The following is a 23,351-nucleotide window of genomic DNA, read 5'->3' on the forward strand; positions in this document are numbered from 1 at the left end:
AACCCAGTATAGACTGTGATATTGGCCGTGTGGGAGACAGCCTCAGAGTGATATCTGACTGGAGAAAGAGAGAGAGAGAGAGAAAGAGGCAGAACCTGGCCCTCTTAACGAGCTTGGAGATGTATCAGCATTTCTTTACTTAGCTCCCCTCCACTCTCCTCCCCTCAAGCGTGGCCACATTTAAAATGCCCAAATGCGAGACAACAGCATGATTTTGCGGGACATTTGCATTCCCCCCGACTGAAGTAGCCTACTGAATATAATCACAGAATATGCCTAAAATGCATCGTCCAATTGCAACGTCTGCCTATGCCCACACAGTCTGAAGAACATTTTATATTTTTAATAACCTCAAACACCAAGTTAGGCATACCTAATTTCAAATTGGGTCATCATCACTGTCAATCGTGAATGACAATTCTTCACGTTTTACGGTGAAACGTCCAAACGGCATCTGCATGCCACCTCTGTCACGAATGCTGTGTTTTTTTTAATTGTTTTATTTTTTATTTCACCTTTATTTAACCAGGGAGGCCAGTTGAGAACAAGTTCTCATTTACAACGGCGACCTGGCTGAGATAAAGCAAAGCAGTTCAACACAAACAACACAGAGTTACACATGGAATAAACAAACATACAGTCAATAACACAATAGAGAAATCTATATACAGTGTGTGCAAATGTAGTAAGATTAGGGAGGTAAAGGCAATAAATAGGCCCTAGTGGTGAAATAATTACAATATAGCAATTAAACACTGGAGTGATAGATGTGCAGATGATAAATGTGCAAGTAGAGATACTGGTTGCCCCTAGTTTGAAGATGTAATCCGGAGACAGGTGTTTTATACAACAGCCTTCTGTGTTCTCTTTTCGACTCCCTCCACATTTGCAATCAAACGCCAGAATGTTCTGCATCTCCTTAGCTGTCATACTCTGCTTCCACCGGTCATTCCACTGATTCCAAAACTTGGCCCTCTTAGTGATATCTTTCAAAAAAAGCTGCGTTAGAAAGAATGACCTACAAATACTGAGTCTATGTTATAGACAGAAGTGTGCTACATGGCAGACCAATCCAAAGTCATCTCTTGGCATGTCCTGCCATCCATTATCTCAGCCAACCATGGGTAGCGGGAAGGTTTCTGGCTTTTTCCATGTCTAAACCAACTAGGCTCGTAATTTAACCATTTTATTCGTATTTACAGATGGCAAGTAATGAGGTGGTAAAATCAGGTGGTGTTTTTGGTGTGACAGTAATGTTATACTATGCTATTACATTTGGTTTTGTTATGTAGAATACTACTTTAATTATGATGTGACCTTCCAAGACATTGATTCAGCTTTGATCTAACTTTCCTTAATGGGCACCATTGTGAGAAGTGGTGATGCAAGACAGGAGAGACCACATGTGCAACTGTTTTATACAAATCTGGGAACATGTGACCAAGGAAACATTTCTGGTTGGTCTCAGGGAATGTAAAACAGGAAGGGAGACTTTTAAAACGAGATTGAGTGAAGTAGCAGCAAATGTGTTGAATGAGAAACTAATGAGAAACATGGAGAGGTCCACAAGTTTGACGAAATTAGCTTATAGTCTATCTTTCAGTCTAATAAGGCTATTTACTTACTTTTGTAGCTCTTAGTCAGAAGCACGCTTTTAGTAAGTAGTTAGGCCTAACTGTCCTCTCCAAGTTTAGCTGGAATTTTGCCGGGAAAGGATTTGAGAAATTTTTGGTTTACGATAGGCCTATGACATTGGCCTACCTCTCGATCTCAACAACTATTGGAGAAGTGTTGAGCATCACCAGTACCACATCCTTATGATATACATTATCTATCCATGAACATCCTTATGATTAACATCTATCCATGAACGCAAAGTGACTGCAAGAGACAGGTTGGAATGAACAAATGAAATACGGGACAAATCAACCTTTTCTTTCGAAATTAGTGGTGTTTGAATGTGTTGATAAAATGTGGGACATGATTATTTGGTTGCAGGACGATGGACAACGGGCCAAAATGCGGGACTGTCCCGCACAATCCGGGACAATGTGGTCACCCTAATCCCCTTCTCCCCCTTCTCTCTTATCCTCACCTAGCCGGGGATGGCTCTTATGAGAGCGGATGGAATGTGCTTCATTCTTTAAAGGTGGCTATCTCGCAGAAGGACAGAGGCATCCCAGTTCAAAGATAACGGAATAGTGAAAGGACACTAATTGGATCTGAAACATTCTTGGCTGTAAACGGTTCCAACACCCCACTCTTATACTTAACTTGTCTCCCGGAAGATACCACACAACCACATCGCAGCAGCTCTGTCTTATGCTAAGATACAGTATTAAGTGATATGGCTAGCCTCGATGTACAGTACCAGTCAAAAGCTTGGACACACCTACTCATTCAAAAGTTTTTCTTTATTTTTACTACTTCTACATTGTAGAATAATAGTGAAGGCATCAACACTATGAAATAACATATATTTTGAATTGTCGAACACTGTTTTTGGTTACTACATGATTGCAAATGTGTTATTTCATAGTTTTGATGTCTTCACGACTATTCTACAATGTAGAAAATAGTAAAAATAAAGAAAAACCCTGGAATGAGTCGGTGTGTCCAAACTTTTGACTGCTACTGTAGATATGACAGGGATATTGACTCCCATATGAATCCCTAAACAAACCCTGTGTATGATACTACTGGATAGAGGGCAGAGAAGGGATCACTGAGAGAATCAAACATGACAATCATCTCTGCAGCACTCCACAAATCAGGCCTTTATGGTAGAGTGGCCAGACGGAAGCCACTCCTTAGTAAAAGGCACGACAGCCCGCTTGGAGTTTGCCAAAAGGCACCATCCCTACGGTGAAGCATGGTGGTGGCAGCATCATGCTATGGGGGTGTTTTTCAGCGGCAGGGACTGGGAGACTAAAAAGCCAAGACAATGCACAATGCACAAAGCCAAGACAATGCAGGAGTGGCTTCGGGACAAGTCTCTGAATGTCCTTGAGTGGCCCAGCCAGAGCCTGGACTTGAACCCGATCGAACATCTCTGCAGAGACCTGAAAATAGCTCTGGATACTGATGATGAGGGAAAAAACTAATGTGGAAAAAGTGAAGGGGTCTGAATACTTTCCGAATGCACTGTACTGTATGTCTCTAAATGGTTCTGTTCATGAGGTCCTTTAAAGCCATGTTTGGCTGCACTAGTCCCACCCTATACTATAGACCAGTGCCTAGTCACTAGGGTACAGAGGAGTATCATAGAGAGAGTAAATGCTGTAGTCATCAGCTATGCTATGGGGCTTTCACCTCCCCTCCCATCCCACCCTTCTCCCCCTCCATTGATCGGGAACTAAGCACTCTCTTTAATTGGGTGGATGGGGTTGATCGCCCGTGCGGACGGCAGGGGCCCTGAGGAGTATTGGAGCCGTGTGAGTGTGTGTCAGTGTGTGTGCGGAACCATTTGGCCTCTGTGCTACCATTGAATAAAGCTGGGGCCCCGAGGCCCTCAGAGCAATCACACATCACACACCCTGGCGGCCATAATGAAGTGAAGCTAGCCTCCCCCACTACCACGCCTGACAACGCTGAGCTGAGGCTGAGCTCGCTGACTGACAACTGAGAGGAAACAACCAAAGTTCCCGCTTTCGTTCTCCCTCACTCTCCCTGTCTTTCTGGATCTCTCTCTCTCTCTCTCTCTCTCTCAATCTCCCTCCTCTCTCGCTCTCAGTCCCTCTCCAAATCCCCGGCCCAACTTTCCTGAAACCAACAGGTGAAGAAACTGTTGACGAACTCTCCTGCTCAGGTTTAAGACTTAGTTCCTTAGCAAGGTGCTGTCATTCACCTTGTCAAGCTGCTCATTGAAGCTCCACTATAGGATAAGCTGATGTAACTTCACGCAAAAGCTCCTTTATAAGCTGGGAGACAGACGCGCTGCTACGCTATTTGTAGTGAGGTGCTGTCGTTCCCTAGTGCGTTCGCCATCACTTTGAAGTGAGGTTGCTCTCATCTGCTGTCAATACGCAGAGGAGCTGCAGTAGCTAGCTGAAGTGCGTTGTTGCCATCACTATGCAAGGAGACACTGTCGTTTTCCTCAGGAAGAGAAGGGACGTCTATAAGCTTTACGTTCAGCAGGAAGGTGTAGGAACTTGGATTAGGTGTCATTACACATGCAATTATTAGTGGGTGATGTTGATTAATTGTACAGTGTCTGTGTGTGTGTGTGTGTGTGTGTGTGTGTGTGTGTGTGTGTGTGTGTGTGTGTGTGTGTGTGTGTGTGTGTGTGTGTGTGTGTCAGAAAAGTATAAAAATAAGCCTTTCGTGAACTAACACTCGCACTTGACTATTTTCCTTCTTACTAGTTCTGGCTTTGCTGATAGCTACGTTGAGGAAATATTTACTTACTATGACTGAGATATGTTGTTGTCCCATCTAGCTATTTTAATATGACTGCATTAACTGTAAGTCGCTCTGGATAAAAGCGTCTGCTAGATGACTCAAATGGAAATGGAAATGTGTGTGTGTGCATTTGCTGTGTGAAACACGTTTGGGTTTGTGTGTGTGTGTGTGTGTGTGTGTGTGTGTGTGTGTGTGTGTGTGTGTGTGTGTGTGTGTGTGTGTGTGTGTGTGTGTGTGTGTGTGTGTGTGTGTGTGTGTGCGCGTGCGTGCGTGTGTGTCTGTATGTCCTTACTTATGGTGCAGCTGTGAGGCGTGCAGGTAAAGCTCCTTCCAGGCCAGGCAGCACTGAATGCAGTCGTTGAGGGTCTGCTTGCTGGACACCACATAGCCTTGAAAGATCCTGTCCAGGGAGATATCTCTGCAGCACAGCCTGATAATCTCATTACTCATCTGGAACAACAACAACAACAACAACACAGAAATGATCAACAACATCAACAACAGAGGCAAGATGCAAGACACCACATTACCAGTACGGCTTGTGTAATACATGAGTAGAAATGACTTAGGTCTTGAGGTTATGTATAGAGCCTTGAGTTATCCTGATTACTAGACCTGACCAGGAGAAACTCAGGCCCCTTGTTACCATGACGTGTCCTCAAAAAGGAGAAACTCAGGCCCCTAGTTACCATGATGTGGCCTCAAAAGGAGAAACTCAGGCCCCTAGTTACCATGACGTGGCCTCACCAGGAGAAACTCAGGCCCCTAGTTACCATGATGTGGCCTCAAAAGGAGAAACTCAGGCCCCTAGTTACCATGATGTTGCCTCACCAGGAGAAACTCAGGCCCCTAGTTACCATGATGTGGCCTCAAAAGGAGAAACTCAGGCCCCTAGTTACCATGACGTGGCCTCACCAGGAGAAACTCAGGCTCCTAGTTACCATGATGTAGCCTCACCAGGAGAAACTCAGGCCCCTAGTTACCATGATGTGGCCTCAACAGGAGAAACTCAGGCCCCTAGTTACCATGATGTGGCCTCAAAAGGAGAAACTCAGGCCCCTAGTTACCATGATGTGGCCTCAACAAGAGAAACTCAGGGCTCCTAGTTACCATGACGTGGCCTCACCAGGAGAAACTCAGGCTCCTAGTTACCATGATGTAGCCTCACCAGGAGAAACTCAGGCCCCTAGTTACCATGATGTGGCCTCAACAGGAGAAACTCAGGCCCCTAGTTACCATGATGTGGCCTCAACAGGAGAAACTCAGGCCCCTAGTTACCATGATGTGGCCTCAACAAGAGAAACTCAGGGCTCCTAGTTACCATGATGTGGCCTCAACAGGAGAAACTCAGGCCCCTAGTTACCATGATGTGGCCTCAACAGGAGAAACTCAGGCCCCTAGTTACCATGATGTGGCCTCAACAGGAGAAACTCAGGCCCCTAGTTACCATGATGTGGCCTCAACAGGAGAAACTCAGGGCTCCTAGTTATAGACTCAAACAATTCCTGGTCAAGTCATTTGGCCAAGAAAAACCCACAAAAAAGCTAATCTGTGGAATTCATCAAAATAATCTACAGATACGCCCCCTTACCCTTCCCTCTCTCTCTTTCAACTCCAAGTCTCCAGTCCAAGTGTAACATTTTGTTTTATTTGGAGTATGTATGATTCTTAATATTCATAAAAGCCAGTCTGAAGGCCCTGGTATCCCCCCAGGGTTGGATCGCACCAGATGTATGCAGATCTGTTCTGTGCAGCCTGGTCGGCTCAGACTCTTGATGCAGGTGTGGTTTGTATTATTATACCACGCAAAGAGAGAGAGAAAAGGCCTATGCTTTAAAGGGGTAGTGTATAATTCCACCAGGCTCACATTTCAACGTTTCATAAACCCCCTATTTAATGTGGTGTGCTTGGTGTCAGTCAGCCACCGCTATCCTGTCTGTCACTGTAATGGGTGCGTGTTGGTGGCAGGGAAGTCAGGCGCAGGAGAATTGAACTTGGTATAAACGGAGTTGTTTAATCAGTGCTTCACAAAACTCCAAAACCAAAATAACAAAATAAATAAAAGTGGGTCCAAAACCCGTCGCGCACCAACACATAATACACAAACATACAATCAAACAATCTCCGACAAGGACATTAGGGGAAACAGAGGGTTAAATACACAACATGTAATTGATGGGATTGGAACCAGGTGTGAAGGAAGACAAGACAAAGCCAATGGAAAATGGATCAGTGATGGCTAGAAGGCCGGTGACGTCGACCGCCGAACACCGCCCGAACAAGGACAGGAACCGACTTCGGCGGAAGTCGTGACAGTCACACTCACATAAGCACAGGTAGGATATAGGGGAAGGGACGGAAAGTGGGGTAGGGAGAGAATAAACAGGAGAGAAAAAGTGTGAGAGAGGAGGGAGAAGGGACAGGAGAGAAAGAGAGAGGCAGAGAGAGAAAAAGGGAGAGGAATAGAGAAACAGACAGACACAGAAAAAGAAACGAGCGACAGAGAGAGAGCGTGACAGAGAGAGAGAGTGACAGAGACAGAGAGAGTGACAGAGACAGACAGACAGACAGACAGACAGACAGACAGACAGACAGACAGACAGACAGACAGACAGAGAGACAGACAGAGAGACAGACAGAGAGACAGACAGACAGACAGAGAGAGAGAGGAAGGAGTCAAAGGGAGGAGAGTAATTATTGGGGATGATGTATATAGTGGCGTATGTGGAATGACAGCTTCCCTTTCATTTCTCTGATCAGTGGTTTAATCCTGACAGAGGAACAGCGGGCTGGGGAGCTGAGCCGCCCTGCTCTGCTCTGCGCGTGTGTGTGTGTGTGTGTGTGTGTGTGTGTGTGTGTGTGTGTGTGTGTGTGTGTGTGTGTGTGTGCGTGCGTGCGTGTGTTCGAGTGCTCACGGCACCAGGAAAATGTGTTCTACAGGCTGATTACACCACCAAGCAAATGCCGCTTTTAATGAAGGAGGGGGAGAGAGAGAAAAACACAGGAAATTAAATTGATATGTAAATGACAGAAATTATCATTTGGCCTGAAGGTGGAGAGTGCTACAGCATTAACCAGCTTATGAGTTAATAATGATCTTTTTTTTTTCCTTGACATAAAAGAATGGAGAGAAAGAGAGAGGAGGAAGAAGAAGAGTGATGAAGACAACACACTGCCCAAATAAAGGAAACACTTGAGTAAATGAGGGATACAAACTATATTGAAAGCAAGGGCTCCACACAGGTGTAGTTCCTGAGTTAATTAAGCAATTTCAATCCCATTATGCGTAGGGTCAACAGCGTTGTTTGCTTCAATAGTGGGATCAGGGGCGTGCAACTATAGTTTTCCTTCCCAGAAAACACATTAGTGCAACACCTTCGCCAGAAAATAGCTTAATTTTCATCAGATGACAACAGAAGTGCAACACTATTTGGCTGGCAGCCACACAACTAAATGAGCTTACACTGAAAAAGCAAGATATTTTTTGCCAAAACAATGCATGGCTATTATATTTCTAATCTTTATCATAGAAATGTTTTGCTTGAACATATACTTGCATCTTACCGGAGAAAAGTAGACTACACCGAGAAAAGTACCAGAGAAAAGTAGCGACCCATCAGTCAGAGTGCTGTCTGCTGATAAGAATGCCTTTTGGTGAATTCTCATCCAAGTGGAAGAGTGCAACTGAAGCACAAAATTTGTCTGATGCCGAGCAGAAATTACAATAAAGAAGCATTTTAGATCTGCGTTTACAAAACTCAGCAAGATATTAACGCGACCTCTGGTATAATAAATGACCAGTTGCCCATTATTTTGGCTACCGTGGCAAGAAGAAAAGATATCATGGCTTTGAAAGAGGGGCTCCACCAGGCACTGATACCACTAACTTTGTTGCAGCGTCACACAACAGAATACATTTGAGTCATCATCTTATATAGCCATTATCAAGTCATTCACAATGCTTTATTAATAAGTGTAGGGCGCTATAAAATCGGTGTTGTGGAGAACGCAGGCAGAATCACGGAATCCAGACATTAAAACTGAATTCAACAATATTCAAAACATATATTGAACTTAGTATTATATAAATACTGAACAAAAATATAAACGCAACATGCAACAATTTCAAATATTTTACTGAGTTACAGTTCATGTAAGGAAATCAGTCCATTTAAATAAATTCATTAGGCCCTAATCTATGGATTTCACATGACTGGGCAGGGGTGCAGCCTTGTGTGGGCCTTGGAGGGCATAGACCAACCGCTTTGCAGCCAGGCCCACTCACTGGGGAGCCAGGCACAGCCAATCAGAATGAGTTTTAACATACAAAATCTATTACAGAAAAAAATACTCCGGTCGACGTACTGCCACATTCTCTAAAACGACATTGGAGGTAATTTATGGTAGAGAAATGAACATTACATTATCTGGTAAAAGCTCTGGTGGACATTCCTGCAGTCAGCATACCAATTGCACGCACCCTCAAAACTTGAGACATCTGAGGCATTGTGTTGTGTGACAAAACTGCACATTTTAGAGTGGCCTTTTATTGTCCCCAGCACAAGGTGCACCTACAGTATGTAATGATCATTCTGTTTAATCAGCTTCTTGATATGCCACACCTCTCAGGTGGATGGATTATCTTTGCAAAGGAGAAATGCTCCCTAACACGGATATAAACCAATTTGTGCACAAAATTTGAGAGAAATAAGCTTTTTGTGCGTATAGAAAACTTCTGGGATTTTTTATTTCAGCTCATGAAACATGGGGCCAAGACCTTACATGAAATAAGATAGGAAACTACATACAGGGTCAGTATCAATACCAAATGTACAATGTGCAGGGATAATGGTGTATTTAAGGTAGATGTGTACATATAGGTGGGGATTAGGAGAAAGCCTTCTGGTAGATGGAAAGGTACCCCAAATCCTTTGTGATTGAATGTTAACTACAAAGTAGCCTATGCCTACCTGGCAGAATGATAACATGATTCTTTGCATCAATCCAGTTGAAATAAAAGGGTAACTACATCCATAAATCTTAATTTCTTCGATTTTTCCCAGACCTCAAAAGCGGTCTCTTGATATGGTTTAAGCATTGTTGTGGACATACAACATCCAATTTGGTTGTTAATCTATTCAAAAAGTGTGATTTTTGAGAGAGAAAAAAAAAAAAAAAAAAGAATTGGGAAAAACTAAATGGAGAAAAAGGAATCAGGAATACTTTTTTTGACTAAATGTATTGGGCCTTATAGACTACTGAGAAGGTATTTAATAAATACGTTGCTACATCATCCAAGCAGGAATGCATGATTCAAATATATTTATATGCAACTTCATCCAGTGATTGTCATGAATTTATCACTGCAGATAAAGTGTTTCCACTGCTCCAGAGTCCAATGGCAAGGACCTTTTCAGGCCTTCATCATAGCGCTTGATGGTTTTTGCGACTGCACTTGAAGAAACTTTCAACGTTTTTGACATTTTACTGATTGACTGACCTTCATGTCTTAAAGTAAGGATGGACTGACGTTTCTCTTTGCTTATTTGAGTTGTTCTTGACAAATAATGGACTTGGTCTTTTACCAAATAGGGCTATCTTCTGTATAGCACCCCAACCATGTCACAACACAACTGATTGGCTCACACGCATTAAGATGGAAAGAAATTAAAACAAATTAACTTTTAACAAGGCACACCTGTTAATTGAAATGCATTCCAGGTGACTACCTCACGAAGCTGGTTGAGTGAATGCTAAAAGTTGTCATCAAGGCAAGAATCTCAAATATAAAATATATTTTGACATTACAGAAAGGAGGAGATACAAATCCCATTGGGCAATGAATAGAGGAATGCCCCACCCAGCTGACTGTTGACCCATCCCATTCACATTGTCATGCTGCGTCACACAATTTTTTTAAAATGGTATATTCTTTTTTTATTTCATCTTCATTTAACCAGGTAGGCCAGTTGAGAACAAGTTCTCATTTACAACTGCGATCTGGCCAAGATAAAGCAAAGCAGTGCGACAAAAACAACAACACAGAGTTACACATAAACAAACGTACAGTCAATAACACAATAGAAAATAACAATTTAAAAATCTATGTACAGTGTGTGCAAATGTAGAAGAGTAGGAAGGTAGGCAATAAATAGGCCCTAGAGGCGAAAATAATTACAATTTATCATTAATACTGGAGTGATAGATATACAGATGATGAGATACTGGGGTGCAAAAGAGCAAGAGTGTAAGTAATAATATGGGGATGTGGAAGTTGGGTGTGCTATTTACAGATGGGCTATGTACAGGTGCAGTGATCTGTGAGCTGCTCTGACAGCTGATGCTTAAAGTTAGAGAGGGAGATTTAAGACTACAGCTTCAGAGATGTTTGCAATTCGTTCCAGTCATTGGCAGCAGAGAACTGGAAGGAAAGACGGCCAAAGGAAGTGTTGGCTTTGGGGATGACCAGTGAAATATACCTGCTGGAGTGCGTTCTACGAGTGGGTGTTGCTATGGTGACCAGTGAGCTGAGATAAGGTGGGGCTTTACCTAGCAAAGACTTATAGATGACCTGGAGCCAGTGGGTTTGGCGACAGATATGTAGTGAGGACCAGCCAACGAGAGCAAACAGGTCACAGTGGTGGGTGGTATATGGGGCTTTGGTGATAAAATGGATGGCACTGTGATAGACTACATCCAGTTTGCTGAGTAGAGTGTTGGAGGCTATTTTGTAAATGACATCGCCGAAGTCAAGGATCAGTAGGATAGTCAGTTTTACGAGGGTATGTTTGGCGGAATGAGTGAAGGAGGCTTTGTTGCAAAATAGGAAGGTTGCTAAGCGAATCGTCACGCAATCCCTTCTCAAAGTCAGTGTTCCAAAAGCTATACGATATTCCAAAGAACAAGTTAATTATCTCACATCTTGGAAAATATTTGCAATGCTGTACGTCTTGTTCACGAACTTCGTGCTAATGTTCTGTTTTTGAGCTAGCGCCCAACTGAATCCCATTCACTCCTTGAAATAGAGCTCTTCTTGTTCCAGAATCACCCAGAATGCACTGCGCAGCCCATTGACGACTTATGGGCAATGTACACAATGTACACAATGTGCATTAATACGACTCTAATGTGGAGTCGTATTCCCATATCCTCAAATTGATCTCTGTAGGAAAGCAACGTTACTCTGCTCTCACTCTTTTACAGAGAAGCTGTTTATAGCTCAGTGGCAGAGACGAACTGCAAGTTGACCTCGGCGAGTAAGACTCCTAAATTGATAGTGCATTTTGTTTAGGCGATCTTACAGCTAGCTAGCTACTTTGGTATTATTGTGGGTAGCTTTGTTGCCTAGCTAGCTAGCCAGCCAGCCCAGAGAGAGTGTCACGTTCTGACCATAGTTCTTGTGTGTTTTCCTTGTTTTAGTGTTGGTCAGGACGTGAGCTGGGTGGGCATTCTATGTTGTATGTCTAGTTTGTCTAGTTCTATGTTTGGCCTGATATGGTTCTCAATCAGAGGCAGGTGTTAGTCATTGTCTCTGATTGGGAACCATATTTAGGTAGCCTGTTTTGTGTTGGGGTTTGTGGGTGGTTGTTTCCTGTCTTTGTGTTCTCTGCACCAGATAAGACTGTTTCGGTTTTGCCACATTTGTTATTTTGTATTTGTGTTCATGTTTAGTTTTCTTATTAAAAAACATTAACTCTAACCACGCTGCATTTTGGTCCTCCTCTCCTTCGACGGAAGAAAGCCGTTACAGAGAGAGAGCATTGCATTGTTGATTTTTCAAATGTTTCTACCAACCAACCTTCTTATAAAAACTAAATGAAACATTGGTTCACAAAAAAACAAATTCCTCACATATTAGTGTTATTTAATACGAATTAACACTGTTAATCATAGGAATTAGTGGTTTCGGGGTGGATTATCCCTTTAATACTAAGAAAATGTATGTCTGAATCCTATTCACTCGTGCATTAGTCGACCAGTGTCCATTGGGATGCATTGACTAGTTAACCATGAGCGTGTGTATATTCATCAATTACCGCTCGTTCCAAAATGATCATACTACTTCAACTATTATCATACAGGGTTTATTATTTGGTTTTTATGTTTTTCTCTCTGGGCATTAGCGGAAACAGTGTCCGACAGACACAAGGCCATGGCCTCAGGGTCTGTGGGCTTAGAAAATGACAATAAACCAGACATTGTTGTGTTCTCTCTCTCCAGCAGTACAAAGATATGCAAGAAATTAGCACAATGGTTAGTGAGGCCCCTGCAGCAGGGAGGCAAGGCGAACATACACATGCACGCACAGGCAAATGTCCACACGTGCACCCCCCCACACACACATTAGATCTATACATACGTGCACACAAACACACACTGCTGCTACCATGAGTCAAATGATTAGAAACGATTAGCCAAAAACTCAAACACAACAGAAACCACATCAGACAGAGCTGGTTCTACTCCAGCACTCAGAAAGAGAAAAACAGGTTGAATCTTCAGATTTTATTTTAGCAGAAATTTTACGCCATTGGAAGGAGAAAAGCCTCTCAACCATGAGACCAGTGAAAATGTAGTCAGAGTGGTGGTAGTGGACACAGCAGTAGTAACACACACACACACACACACACACACACACACACACACACACACACACACACACACACACACACACACACACACACACACACACACACACACACACACACACACACACACACACACACACACACACACACACACACACACACACACACACACAGCTGGTGATACAGGAATAACTTGGGGTCATTAGAGTTACATAAAACAGTCATATTTTCTGCGTTCCTTCCCTGCCAATGACAACAGTGGCGGTTGGGGGTTGCTGATCGGTTGCTGAGCGGAGGGAGCGGCGGTAGACGATCCGAGCCAAGTCTACGAACCAGCTAGTGTGATCCAGGTCATTGGTCTCCAATGATGCCTTCATACTCCCGGCCTGCTCTACACAGAATGCCTTTATGCAGTGGTGCCACAGTGCACATACTGCAGCAGCAAAAATGGTTGTAAAAACCATGGCTTTCTTTTCCTTTGGAGGAATAGTAAAACAGAGGCTCGGAGGGCAGAGAAAAAGCCCCGTCGCGTAGTAAAATCACAGAGAACTAGTGGAGAAAGGAGCCTAAAGGACATGTGGATGGACATAAAAGCACATCTGTGATGCTTGGCGCATGGGACCGCTTCAGTCCGTGTGAAGTTATCAGCATATTATATTATAATAAACAGAGAGAAAACACCCTGCTAAAACAAACTGCTATTTAAAATAAGCATTAATTTCCCCCAAACATTATTGAACAGAAGGTCCACTATAACTTCTTTGTAAGTTACACCAGCTACTTTCTAGCTGGTGGGGAAACCGTGACAACAGAACAGACTTGGGGTTGCATCTCTCTCTCTCTTTCTCTCTCTCTCTCTCTCTCTCTCTCTCTCCCTCTCTCTTTCTCGTGGAGAAGGAGAGAGAGACGGAGAGATGGAGGGAGAGACCCAGGCATTTTGTCTGAGACTGCGGAGGTGTTGGATGAAGGCTGATCTGACCCGAGCGGATCAGGAAGACGTGAGAGAGGGAGGGAGAGAGAGGGGCTCCTTTGAAACCTGCGTGGCTGGCGGGCCTTTGAGCTAGGTTATGTTTCTCCCCTCCCCACACCCCCACTAACCCCAAGGAAACAATTAGATGAAATGTTTTGTGCCAGTCAGTCTCTCTCCTTGATGTATTATCAAAGGGCCGGAGAGAGAGAAAAGGAGTGAGACGGAGGAAGGGGAAAGGAACAAGAAAAGGAATACGGTCGGTGGGACAGCAACAAACGATTCCAGCGCCGGGAGAGGGGAAGGTCAGGGCGTAATTATGAGAGGTTAAACGCTTTTCCCGGCTTCGCCTGTCTAGGAGATGGAAATAAAAAATGGCGGGATAGTAAAACGAGTGTGGCCCTCTACTCGGCTAACATGGAAGGGGTGGCGTGGCTGTGATCTGTACATGTTCTCTCTCTCTCTCTCTCTCTCTCTGTTACTACAAGCTGATCCCTTCTCAGAGGAACAGAGGGGCAGTAGTGCGCTCTGATTGGAGTGCCGAGTAACATGAGAGAGGACCTGAGGGCCAGCTGATTGGTTGGAAATATATTCTCAGAAGGAGCGGTAAATGGTTGGTGTTAGGGAGGGTTATGACTGGGTGTCTCAGTGAAGCAGGGTTAGGGTCAATTCCATTTCAATTCTTCAGTCAATTGATTCAAAAATCAAATTGATCCCAAACTTTCACTGGAGTGAATCTGACAGTCCCAAACAATACAAAAACACAACGGTTTCTCTACCTTTCTGAAGAGAGCGGTGAGTCTCTCGCGGGTGTTGTAGTAGACAGAGTTGACCCAGATGAGGCGGATGAGGTTGAGGATGTGAGCCAGCTTGGGAACCACCTCTCTGGGCTTGAGCTGAGCCATCTCCTCACAGGGCTCCCTCAGCAGGGACAGGAAGGACAGGTTGGACTGGGCTTGGAGAGAGCCATCCTAGAAACACAGGCATGGCGTCTCAAATGACACCCTATTCACTACGTGGTGCGCTACTTTCAACCAGAGCCCTAGTAGGGAGTGGAGAGGTAGGACTTGGAATGAGGGTATTGGTTTGAGGTGAACTTTGGTGAGCTGAACTCAATTTCAATGACTTATGAATAGACTAATCTACAGTGTCTTAATTCAGAATTCTTGCATAATCAGGCAATATCCCATCTCTGCTCTATGCATGCTAGCCTGGTCCCAGATCTGTTTGTACTGTCTTGCCAACTCCTATGGTCTCTGTCACACCAGGAGTTGGCAAGACAGCACAAACACTGGGACCAGGCTCTCTGTACGCTTTCTCCCCTGTGTGTGTGTGTGTGTGTGTGTGTGTGTGTGTGTGTGTGTGTGTGTGTGTGTGTGTGTGTGTGTGTGTGTCTGCTTGGCACCTGGATCTGCTTGGCCAGCTTGCAAAAGGGGGGTACGTAGGAGGACTTGGAGAGCTGCAGTGTGGTCTGGACGTGACGGACCCCGGGCTTCTGCAACTGCTGGCTGATCCCAGAGAGGTCGGCACAGCGACTCCTCCAGAAGGAGATCTCCTCCAGGGGTCCAGAGCTGTCCCCCGTCTCCACCGTCTCCTGAGCATTCAGCACCTCCTTGATCTGACGGGTCCAGTGGATCATCACCACTGGGGAGGGGAGGAGAGGGGTTGGGGACAGAGGGAAGGAGAGGGGATGGGGACAGAGGGGAGGAGAGGGGATGGGGACAGAGGGGAGGAGAGGGGATGGGGACAGAGGGGAGGAGAGGGGATGGGGACAGAGGGGAGGAGAGGGGATGGGGACAGAGGGGAGGGGATGGGGACAGAGGGGAGGGGATGGGGACAGAGGGGAGGGGATGGGGACAGAGGGGAGGGGAGGGGATGGGGACAGAGGGGAGGAGAGGGGATAGGGGACAGAGGGGAGGAGAGGGGATGAGGACAGAGGGGAGGAGAGGGGATGGGGACAGAGGGGAGGAGAGGGGATGGGACAGAGGGGAGGAGAGGGGATGGGGACAGAGGGGAGGAGAGGGGATGGGACAGAGGGGAGGAGATGGGGACAGAGGGGAGGAGAGGGGATGGGGACAGAGGGGAGGAGATGGGGACAGAGGGGAGGAGATGGGGACAGAGGGGAGGAGAGGGGATGGGCACAGAGGGGAGGAGAGGGGATGGGGACAGAGGAGAGGGGATGGAGACAGAGGGGAGGAGAGGGGATGGGGACAGAGGGGAGGAGAGGGGATGGGGACAGAGGGGAGGAGAGGGGATGGGGACAGAGGGGAGGAGAGGGGATGGGGACAGAGGGGAGGAGAGGGGATGGGGACAGAGGGGAGGAGAGGGCATGGGGACAGAGGGGAGGAGAGGGGATGGGGACAGAGGGGAGGAGAGGGGATGGGGACAGAGGGGAGGGGAGGGCATGGGGACAGAGGGGAGGAGAGGGGATGGGGACAGAGGGGAGGAGAGGGGATGGGGACAGAGGGGAGGAGAGGAGCAGAGAAGGGACGGAGAAAGGAGAGGGAGCGGACAGAAGACGGCAGGGCAGTTGGGTTAGATGAGGGTGAGGATAACAGAGGACAACAGAGTCAGGTACATTAGGAGTAACATGAACTGAAAAGTGAAAATGTTGTGATATTTATGACAATACGCCGCCGCCAGCTTCACACACACACACACACACACACACACATTACACACACACTCCCCCGCCCCAGGCTTACTCTCCAGTCTCTGCACCAGCTCCTTGTCCTTGCTGGCCACCTCCGGGCTACGCTGCAGGGCCTCCATAGGGATATAAAGCACTGTGTTGCCCACCAGCTTGAACCTGGTGTCTGCACACACACACACGCGCGCACGCACGCACGCACGCACACGCACACACACACACACACACACACACACACATTAATATATGAAACACCATCTAATCATATTATGTTGTTGACAACAATGCAGATCAAGCATGCAGAAGCATTCATATATTTGATTTCCAAGAAATACAGCCATTTTAAATTGACTTCCTAGAAAACGGCTGGTGTTGTATATCTCTAGAATAGTGTTAAGGATAACAAAGGTAGCTAATGGTTCAACACTGTAACGTGTTGCCCTCCGTCACGTAGACGAACCAGGGCCAACCAACGTTCACTACTTCTACTGTAGCCCACCGAGTAGAGGTCAGCGGAAGCAGTTCCCCGCATCTCTCATCCTGCACCATACACCTCAAACATGTCCCACCACTTGAGCGAGAAATGCAGGAGTGAAAGGTTGACCAAAAACAACCACAATGCAGAGAAACATGAAAGAAAAATGGTTTGAATGAAAGAACAAGTGGTTGTTGGCCTGATAAATGAAGAGATGAAAGAGAACCGGGTCGGAGTATCAGTGAGAACCAGAGACTCTGGCTGTACTGCCTCTTGACTGGGAGGATAGTTAGGAGACACACAAAGAGAGACACACACACACAGAGCAAGACTGGAAGCACAACAGAGAGATGCTCTGGCCTTTATGGGAAGAGTAAGAACACAAAAACAGAAGGAGAAATAATGAGACAACTCAGAGCAGCGAAGGTGAACAAAACCGCTACAGAGCAATGCTGTTTCGGGTGTGTATGTTTTGGGTGTGTGTATTTTGTGTGTGTGTGTGTGTCTCTGCTTGAATCCATGTGTGTGTCTGATTGGGAACCTTTGGTGGAGAAGTACCTATACATGTCTGTGTATAGATAGAGATTTAGTTGTGCTATGTGTATTTCTATGTATCCAGTTGACCTTTGGCAGAAGTGAAGTGAATGGATAAAGACACAGAGGACGAGGTAGAGCTTAGCCTTCTGGACACATGCATCTGCTTCCTGATTGCCAGTGCAGCGTGTCAGGCATGGGTGAAACCTGTACACCAGAGGCCATATTACCTGGGCTGTCCCTGCCTCTCACCTCAATGACACATTTATGGAATAACTGTATTAAAGGCATCATCTGCAGTCACAGTGGTTGCATAGGTCAGGTCTCAAATGGCACCATACTCCCTATGTTGTGCACTGCTTTTGACCAGGGCCATTGGGATCTGTTGAAAAGTAGTGCACGATATATGGAATCGGGTGCCATTGAGACGAACACAATTATTTGTTTGGCTTCGTAAGTTTCACATGTCGATATCTCGCAACAAGAAGAACGTTGTTTAGTTTACCCTGGAGGAATGGTATCCTTGAAATGTTTCATTTTTTCTGAGGTAATTGACTGAATATGATCCATAAAATTAGTTAGGGGGAAGAGAGAAAAAAACTAAGAACGAAAGTACTACTGTCAGAATTTAATATTGCCCAAACCATTGGCTGATTAGCCCACTGAGCTGCTGCTTCAGGTGAAAAGTGTGTGTGTGTGTGTGTGTGTGTGTGTGTGTGTGTGTGTGTGTGTGTGTGTGTATGGTGTGTGTGTGTGTGTGTGTGTGTGTGTGTGTGTGTGTGTGTGTGTGTGTACGGTGTGTGTGTGTGTGTGTGTGTGTGTACGGTGTGTGTGTGTGTGTGTGACTCTGACTGCACTGCGTGTCTTTGATTATGACTACGTGTGTCCTCATTGAGGTCACTTTTACTCAGAACCTTGACCCTTTTTACTGAGAAGAAGAATAAGGCACCAATAACACAATAAGACTCAATAGGCTGCTACAACACATGAAAGAACAACTCAATCAACCGTGAAGCATGAAACAGATCAATGGTTTGCTGTCAAAGCAGTCGTTTTGTCAAAGGGAAAAATGGAGTCTAACCTTCATTTTTGTAGAGGTTCTCTCTCAGAATATTTGTTTCTTTTTTAGGTCTGAGCTGGTTAGTTCTTAGATATATTAGTGCAAAGGGGCTGCTCATGGGACCTCATGGGGAGAGAGAGGGGGATGAAATAGACAGAAGTGGAGGTGAAGGTGTGGAGGGTTTATAATAGATGAGAGAAAGCGGGACTCCTGTGGAGTTGGGGAGGAAGAAGTGCAGGAACTGTGTGAAAACTCTGGGCGGCGCTGTGGTGAAGTGGCGCACGTGTGGAAGGCTAACACTAGGTGGCGCTGTGACGACTCGAGGAGCCCCCTGTGACTTAGCAGCACCTACCTGTGAGGTTTGTGAGGAAGCGATGCATGTGGGCGGAGTAGTTGTTCTTGATGCTCTCGGGCCAGGCGGTGCTGAGGGTGACCTGGGGGGCGTGCACTCCGTTCATCATCCTCAGCAGGCTCTCGGTGGCGTTGCCCCGCACCGTACCAAACTGCACCGTGCTCTCAAACGTCTCCTCAAGGATCAGACCGCCATCAGAGCGGACGAAGAAGGCCAGCTGGTCTACCACCTGTAGGGAGGGGGGAGGGGGGAGGAGAGGAGCGCCAGACAACGGTTGGAAGAAAGAGGAGGGGGTGTGGAGAGGCAGGAAACACCAGTGGGTTATACGTTTGAACACATTAGCGAAAAATGTTTAAAAAAATACATAATTCAATTCTGCATTCTCTGATTCTCCTTTGTGTTAGGAGGAGGAAACTAACTTGTGTAGCGCCGCCTGAGAAGGTAGACATTTCTCTTCTCTTTTAGACAGAGCTTGGTATTCAGGGACATCATTATCTCAATCTACAAAGCTCCAATCATTTGTAATAATAATAATGCACTGATGGTGCAATACGAGGAAGACGCTCAAGGAAGAATCTCTACCTTGTTCTAACTGTGTGTGAACAGGGCTGGGGCTGGGGAAGTAGCTACCTGAGATCTCTACTTAAGGATATCTACTTCGGGGCAAATCCTAGCATTCATTCAACTAAAGTCTCCTATTGACGTCAATGAACGGCTAAGTGGAAATTCGACTCAAGTGAAGGAAATGAGCAGTTATTGAGGCTGTACCTGAGATGGCATGGCGTACTCCACCCGGAGGCCAGCGTAGGGGTCTGGGTAGACCACGAGAGTCCTGTTGGAGCTGTCCAAGATGAACTTATCCAGGGCTTTCTCGTTCTCCTCTGACCAAGGCAGCTTCGACATGCCAGTCAGAGCCACACGGTTTTTCAACAGCATCCTCTGGAGAGGGAAAAAAGGGAAAGGTGAAAAACTTGAAACAAGAAAATAATCAAATCAATTCAATGTATTCATAAAGCCCATTTTACAACAACAGTTGTCACAGGGGTTCTTACTCATGTCACTGAGTAGCAACGTACCCCTCCACCATCCAGTCTTCCTTTACATACAATTTCAAACCCCCAGAGGCTTTTTCAATAATAACAATACACAGCATAATTTCTTTATGGAGAGGACAGAGGAGAAACAGCTAGCCTACCCCCGAAAATCTGTTATTATTACCCAAATATGTCATGGTCATATTACCATGAGGATAGATACAGGGCTGTGGTGCTCTGCTGTCTTGTAATGTAGAATGTGTTAGCAGGCAGACTGTGTAGCGGATGGGAGTTAGATCACAAACACTGTAGCTACACCACCCACCACCCCCCCCCCCCCCGCTACGCTCCACAGCTGCTGCCATCTTCCACAGGGCTACGGTCACTGCATGGAAATGCCATCTCTGTGTGGGTGGGTGCGTGTGTGTGTTCAGAGTGGTAATTAATTATATTAATTCAATTGATGAGAGAGACAGTGACTGTGCAGGTTCACTGACCAGCTGCTCACAAATCACCTCCGTCCTGTTCTCTACAATTATACCATTGTGTCCAATAGACTGAAACTGCCTTTTGACGTTTTGTAGTGTGTGTGTGTGTGTGTGTGTGTGTGTGTGTGTGTGTGTGCTTGCATGCGTGAGTGTGTGTGTGTGTGTGTGCTTGTGTGTGTGTGTGTGTGTGTGTGTGTGTGTGTGTGTGCTAATCTGCAATGGAGACACAGTGTAATTTGATACCATCGTGTGTAAGTCTTCTGATGCTACATTGTATTTGACAGTCAATTCATTACTGTTGACAGGACACTCGCTATAGGGGGATACAGTATCATGATGGATTTACCAGGCCCACGGTGTACGTGTCCACCTCTTCTATGGTCACAGCCGTTCCTTGGCTGCTTTCCTCTTGAATCTCCTCTGTGCGTCACACACACAGGCAAACACACGCACGCGCAATACACACACACACACACACACACACACACACACAACACATTTCAATAAGCATATGTAATTGCTGCGACAGGCCGACTCAGATTTTCATAACTACATCTTAGTTTCTGTATTGTCAAGATAATCTCTTCTTCTCTCTGTCATTCTGGGGGGTGCGGTCATTACATTCCGCAGTGGATCTTTTTTTTTTCTGTCTTTTTTTATTTAACCTTTAATTAACTACGATAAACGTCTGCTCCTCTAATGACTTAATTCATAATTGAGACATTTCGGATAAAAGTATCTGTTGTAAAAATCTATTTTATGCCTTGTCATTTGAATAACCTTCTGGCAACCGAATCAATGAGTGTAAAAATAGCTAATTGAATCATTTGGAGCGTCTGAGCTATGAAAAAAACAAGCTGCATGGTTGCATGGTTCATGATGACATGTTCAGCAGGGCACAACCTGGTAGAAACAGCAACAGGTAGAAATACATTACGGAGAACGGACTGACATAACAGATGGCGTATGCTTCCAGGTGACGTGGAGAAAAAGGAATAATTTCCTGCTGTTATTGTCTCATGTCAGAGGGCGTCACTCCTCCTCCATCAACCAAACTGCCTTGCAGGACGTGGAACTCATATTCACGTTGAAATATTGAGCGTCCGCCATTCAAATAATGTAAACAAATGTTTTATATATCACTGCACTTTCATATGACTCTCAGTGAAATTGGCAGAACAACTAGCTAAATTATTTTAAAAAATATGTGACAGTGTTTTAATAGTGAGAAAAGAAAAACAAAACGGTGGCTATTTCCTGCACAAATTCTGTGCAAGGGCATTGGTTGCCAGTGCAGTGACTTGATCAGCTGTGTAGCTAACTGTTGTTTTAATGTCTATGGTTGTTGCTAGCTAGCTTACTGACGCAGCTAGTCGGCTAGCTCGTTCTTCACTGACATGAAAAGCTTGCTTAGCCTGTTTAAACTACCCTGAAGTTGTAGACATGCAGCTCCACAATTAAGAGGAACTGACTGTTATCTTAAAGCATTTTTTCAGTCAAAGATGATTTCAGTGACTGTCTCAGCTGTTGCTGGACACATTTATGCTAGCTTTTGTGCCCATAGTCAAACTTCAGAAATACTGCTCATAATCCTGAGCTAGACGTAAAATGGGCCGAATTCTTCACCAAAAAACATCAACATTATTGACAAATGTATTGTTTTAGCTTAGATTAATTTAGACTGTTTTGAGGCAGAAATGGGGTTCGGCAACAAGACGATGTGGCATAGGTAGTATTTTTGAACGTTAGACAGCCCATTGTAGCCGGACTACTCTTCATCTATCCCACTGTCCTTTGCGAGAAACGAGACAGGCGGAATCGACGTAAGGCAATGGCAAGCTGCTCTATACATGATACAGTATTTCTATGTGCAACGTTTATAGCGTTGATCGCGCCCACCTGAACACGAGTCTGGTTGTGTGACATGCTAGACTAGTTAGTATTTAGAGTCCAGGTTTGGCCATGTTAGCCTGGTCCAAGATCTGTTTGTGTAATCCTGCCAACTCTATTGCTGTTCGGTATGACAATGAGTAACTTAACGTAGCAAGCGTTTTTCTTTCTGGTCCTGCCGAGAACATTTGTAGGGGAGGTTCTCTTCTGCACTGTTCAACCAATCCAGTAAATGTGGAGGAGGAGTTAAGAGTGTCACCTTATTAAAGTCCAAAAGCGGACATCGCATCACAGGCTCTCTTTCCATTTCCCCTAAACACCAGATGCATCCTGTTGTTCCAACCCAGCAGAGGGTGGACAATGAGGGACAAGGAGTTGGCACGATAACACAAACAGACAACCTGGCACTCAGGTTTGGTTATGTCTCCTCTAGGCCTTTACCTCCAGGCTGCGTCTCCTTGTCTTCAGGCAGGCTCTCCCCAGGAGCAGGCGTGATGCCCTGGTTCTTGGCCTTTTTGCTCTTACCAGAGCTGGAGCGCTTGGACTTGCCCGAGGACTTGCCCGAGCGGGGCGTCTCTGGGTCCGCCATGGCCAACGAACCAGCCACTGATGTTTGTCGTCAGCTGTAGAGGAGAGGAGAATAAAAAAAAGAAAGATATACTGATACACTGACTCAGTGAAGGTGAATAAACTGAGCCATTAAGTCCCCTCCATAGGAAACCCTATTCCCTCTGATTCAGAGTGGTTGGATTAAATGTGGCAGACACATTTCAGTTGAATACATTCAGTTGGACAACTGACTAGGTATCCCCCTTTCCCCTTTCCCTAGGACAATCTGGTGGTCCAGCCAAGGGAGTAAATGCTTGCAAATTTGTGTGAGACAGACATTCCTGCTGTCTGGAGGAAACATCT

The 23,351-nt window shown here is 45.4% G+C and overlaps 1 protein-coding gene across 1 annotated transcript in view; it reads right to left on the reverse strand.

Annotated features, from left to right (window-relative positions):
* LOC139379418 (dynein, axonemal, heavy chain 2) overlaps positions 1-22,933 on the reverse strand; it is a 220,099-nt gene extending 197,166 nt beyond the window's left edge. The window contains exons 1-8 of the mRNA XM_071122228.1: positions 22,881-22,933; positions 20,896-20,969; positions 19,796-19,966; positions 19,028-19,256; positions 16,662-16,772; positions 15,362-15,600; positions 14,736-14,927; positions 4,694-4,851 (exon numbers count right to left, since the gene is read on the reverse strand). Of these exons, the coding sequence (XP_070978329.1) occupies positions 4,694-4,851; positions 14,736-14,927; positions 15,362-15,600; positions 16,662-16,772; positions 19,028-19,256; positions 19,796-19,963 (1,097 nt within the window). The 5' untranslated portion in view covers positions 19,964-19,966; positions 20,896-20,969; positions 22,881-22,933. The remainder of the gene's footprint in view (positions 1-4,693; positions 4,852-14,735; positions 14,928-15,361; positions 15,601-16,661; positions 16,773-19,027; positions 19,257-19,795; positions 19,967-20,895; positions 20,970-22,880) is intronic.
* Positions 22,934-23,351: the final 418 nt, after the last annotated feature.

The sequence above is a fragment of the Oncorhynchus clarkii genome, chromosome 21 (assembly GCF_045791955.1).
Source record: "Oncorhynchus clarkii lewisi isolate Uvic-CL-2024 chromosome 21, UVic_Ocla_1.0, whole genome shotgun sequence".
Classification (NCBI taxonomy): Eukaryota; Metazoa; Chordata; class Actinopteri; order Salmoniformes; family Salmonidae; genus Oncorhynchus; species Oncorhynchus clarkii.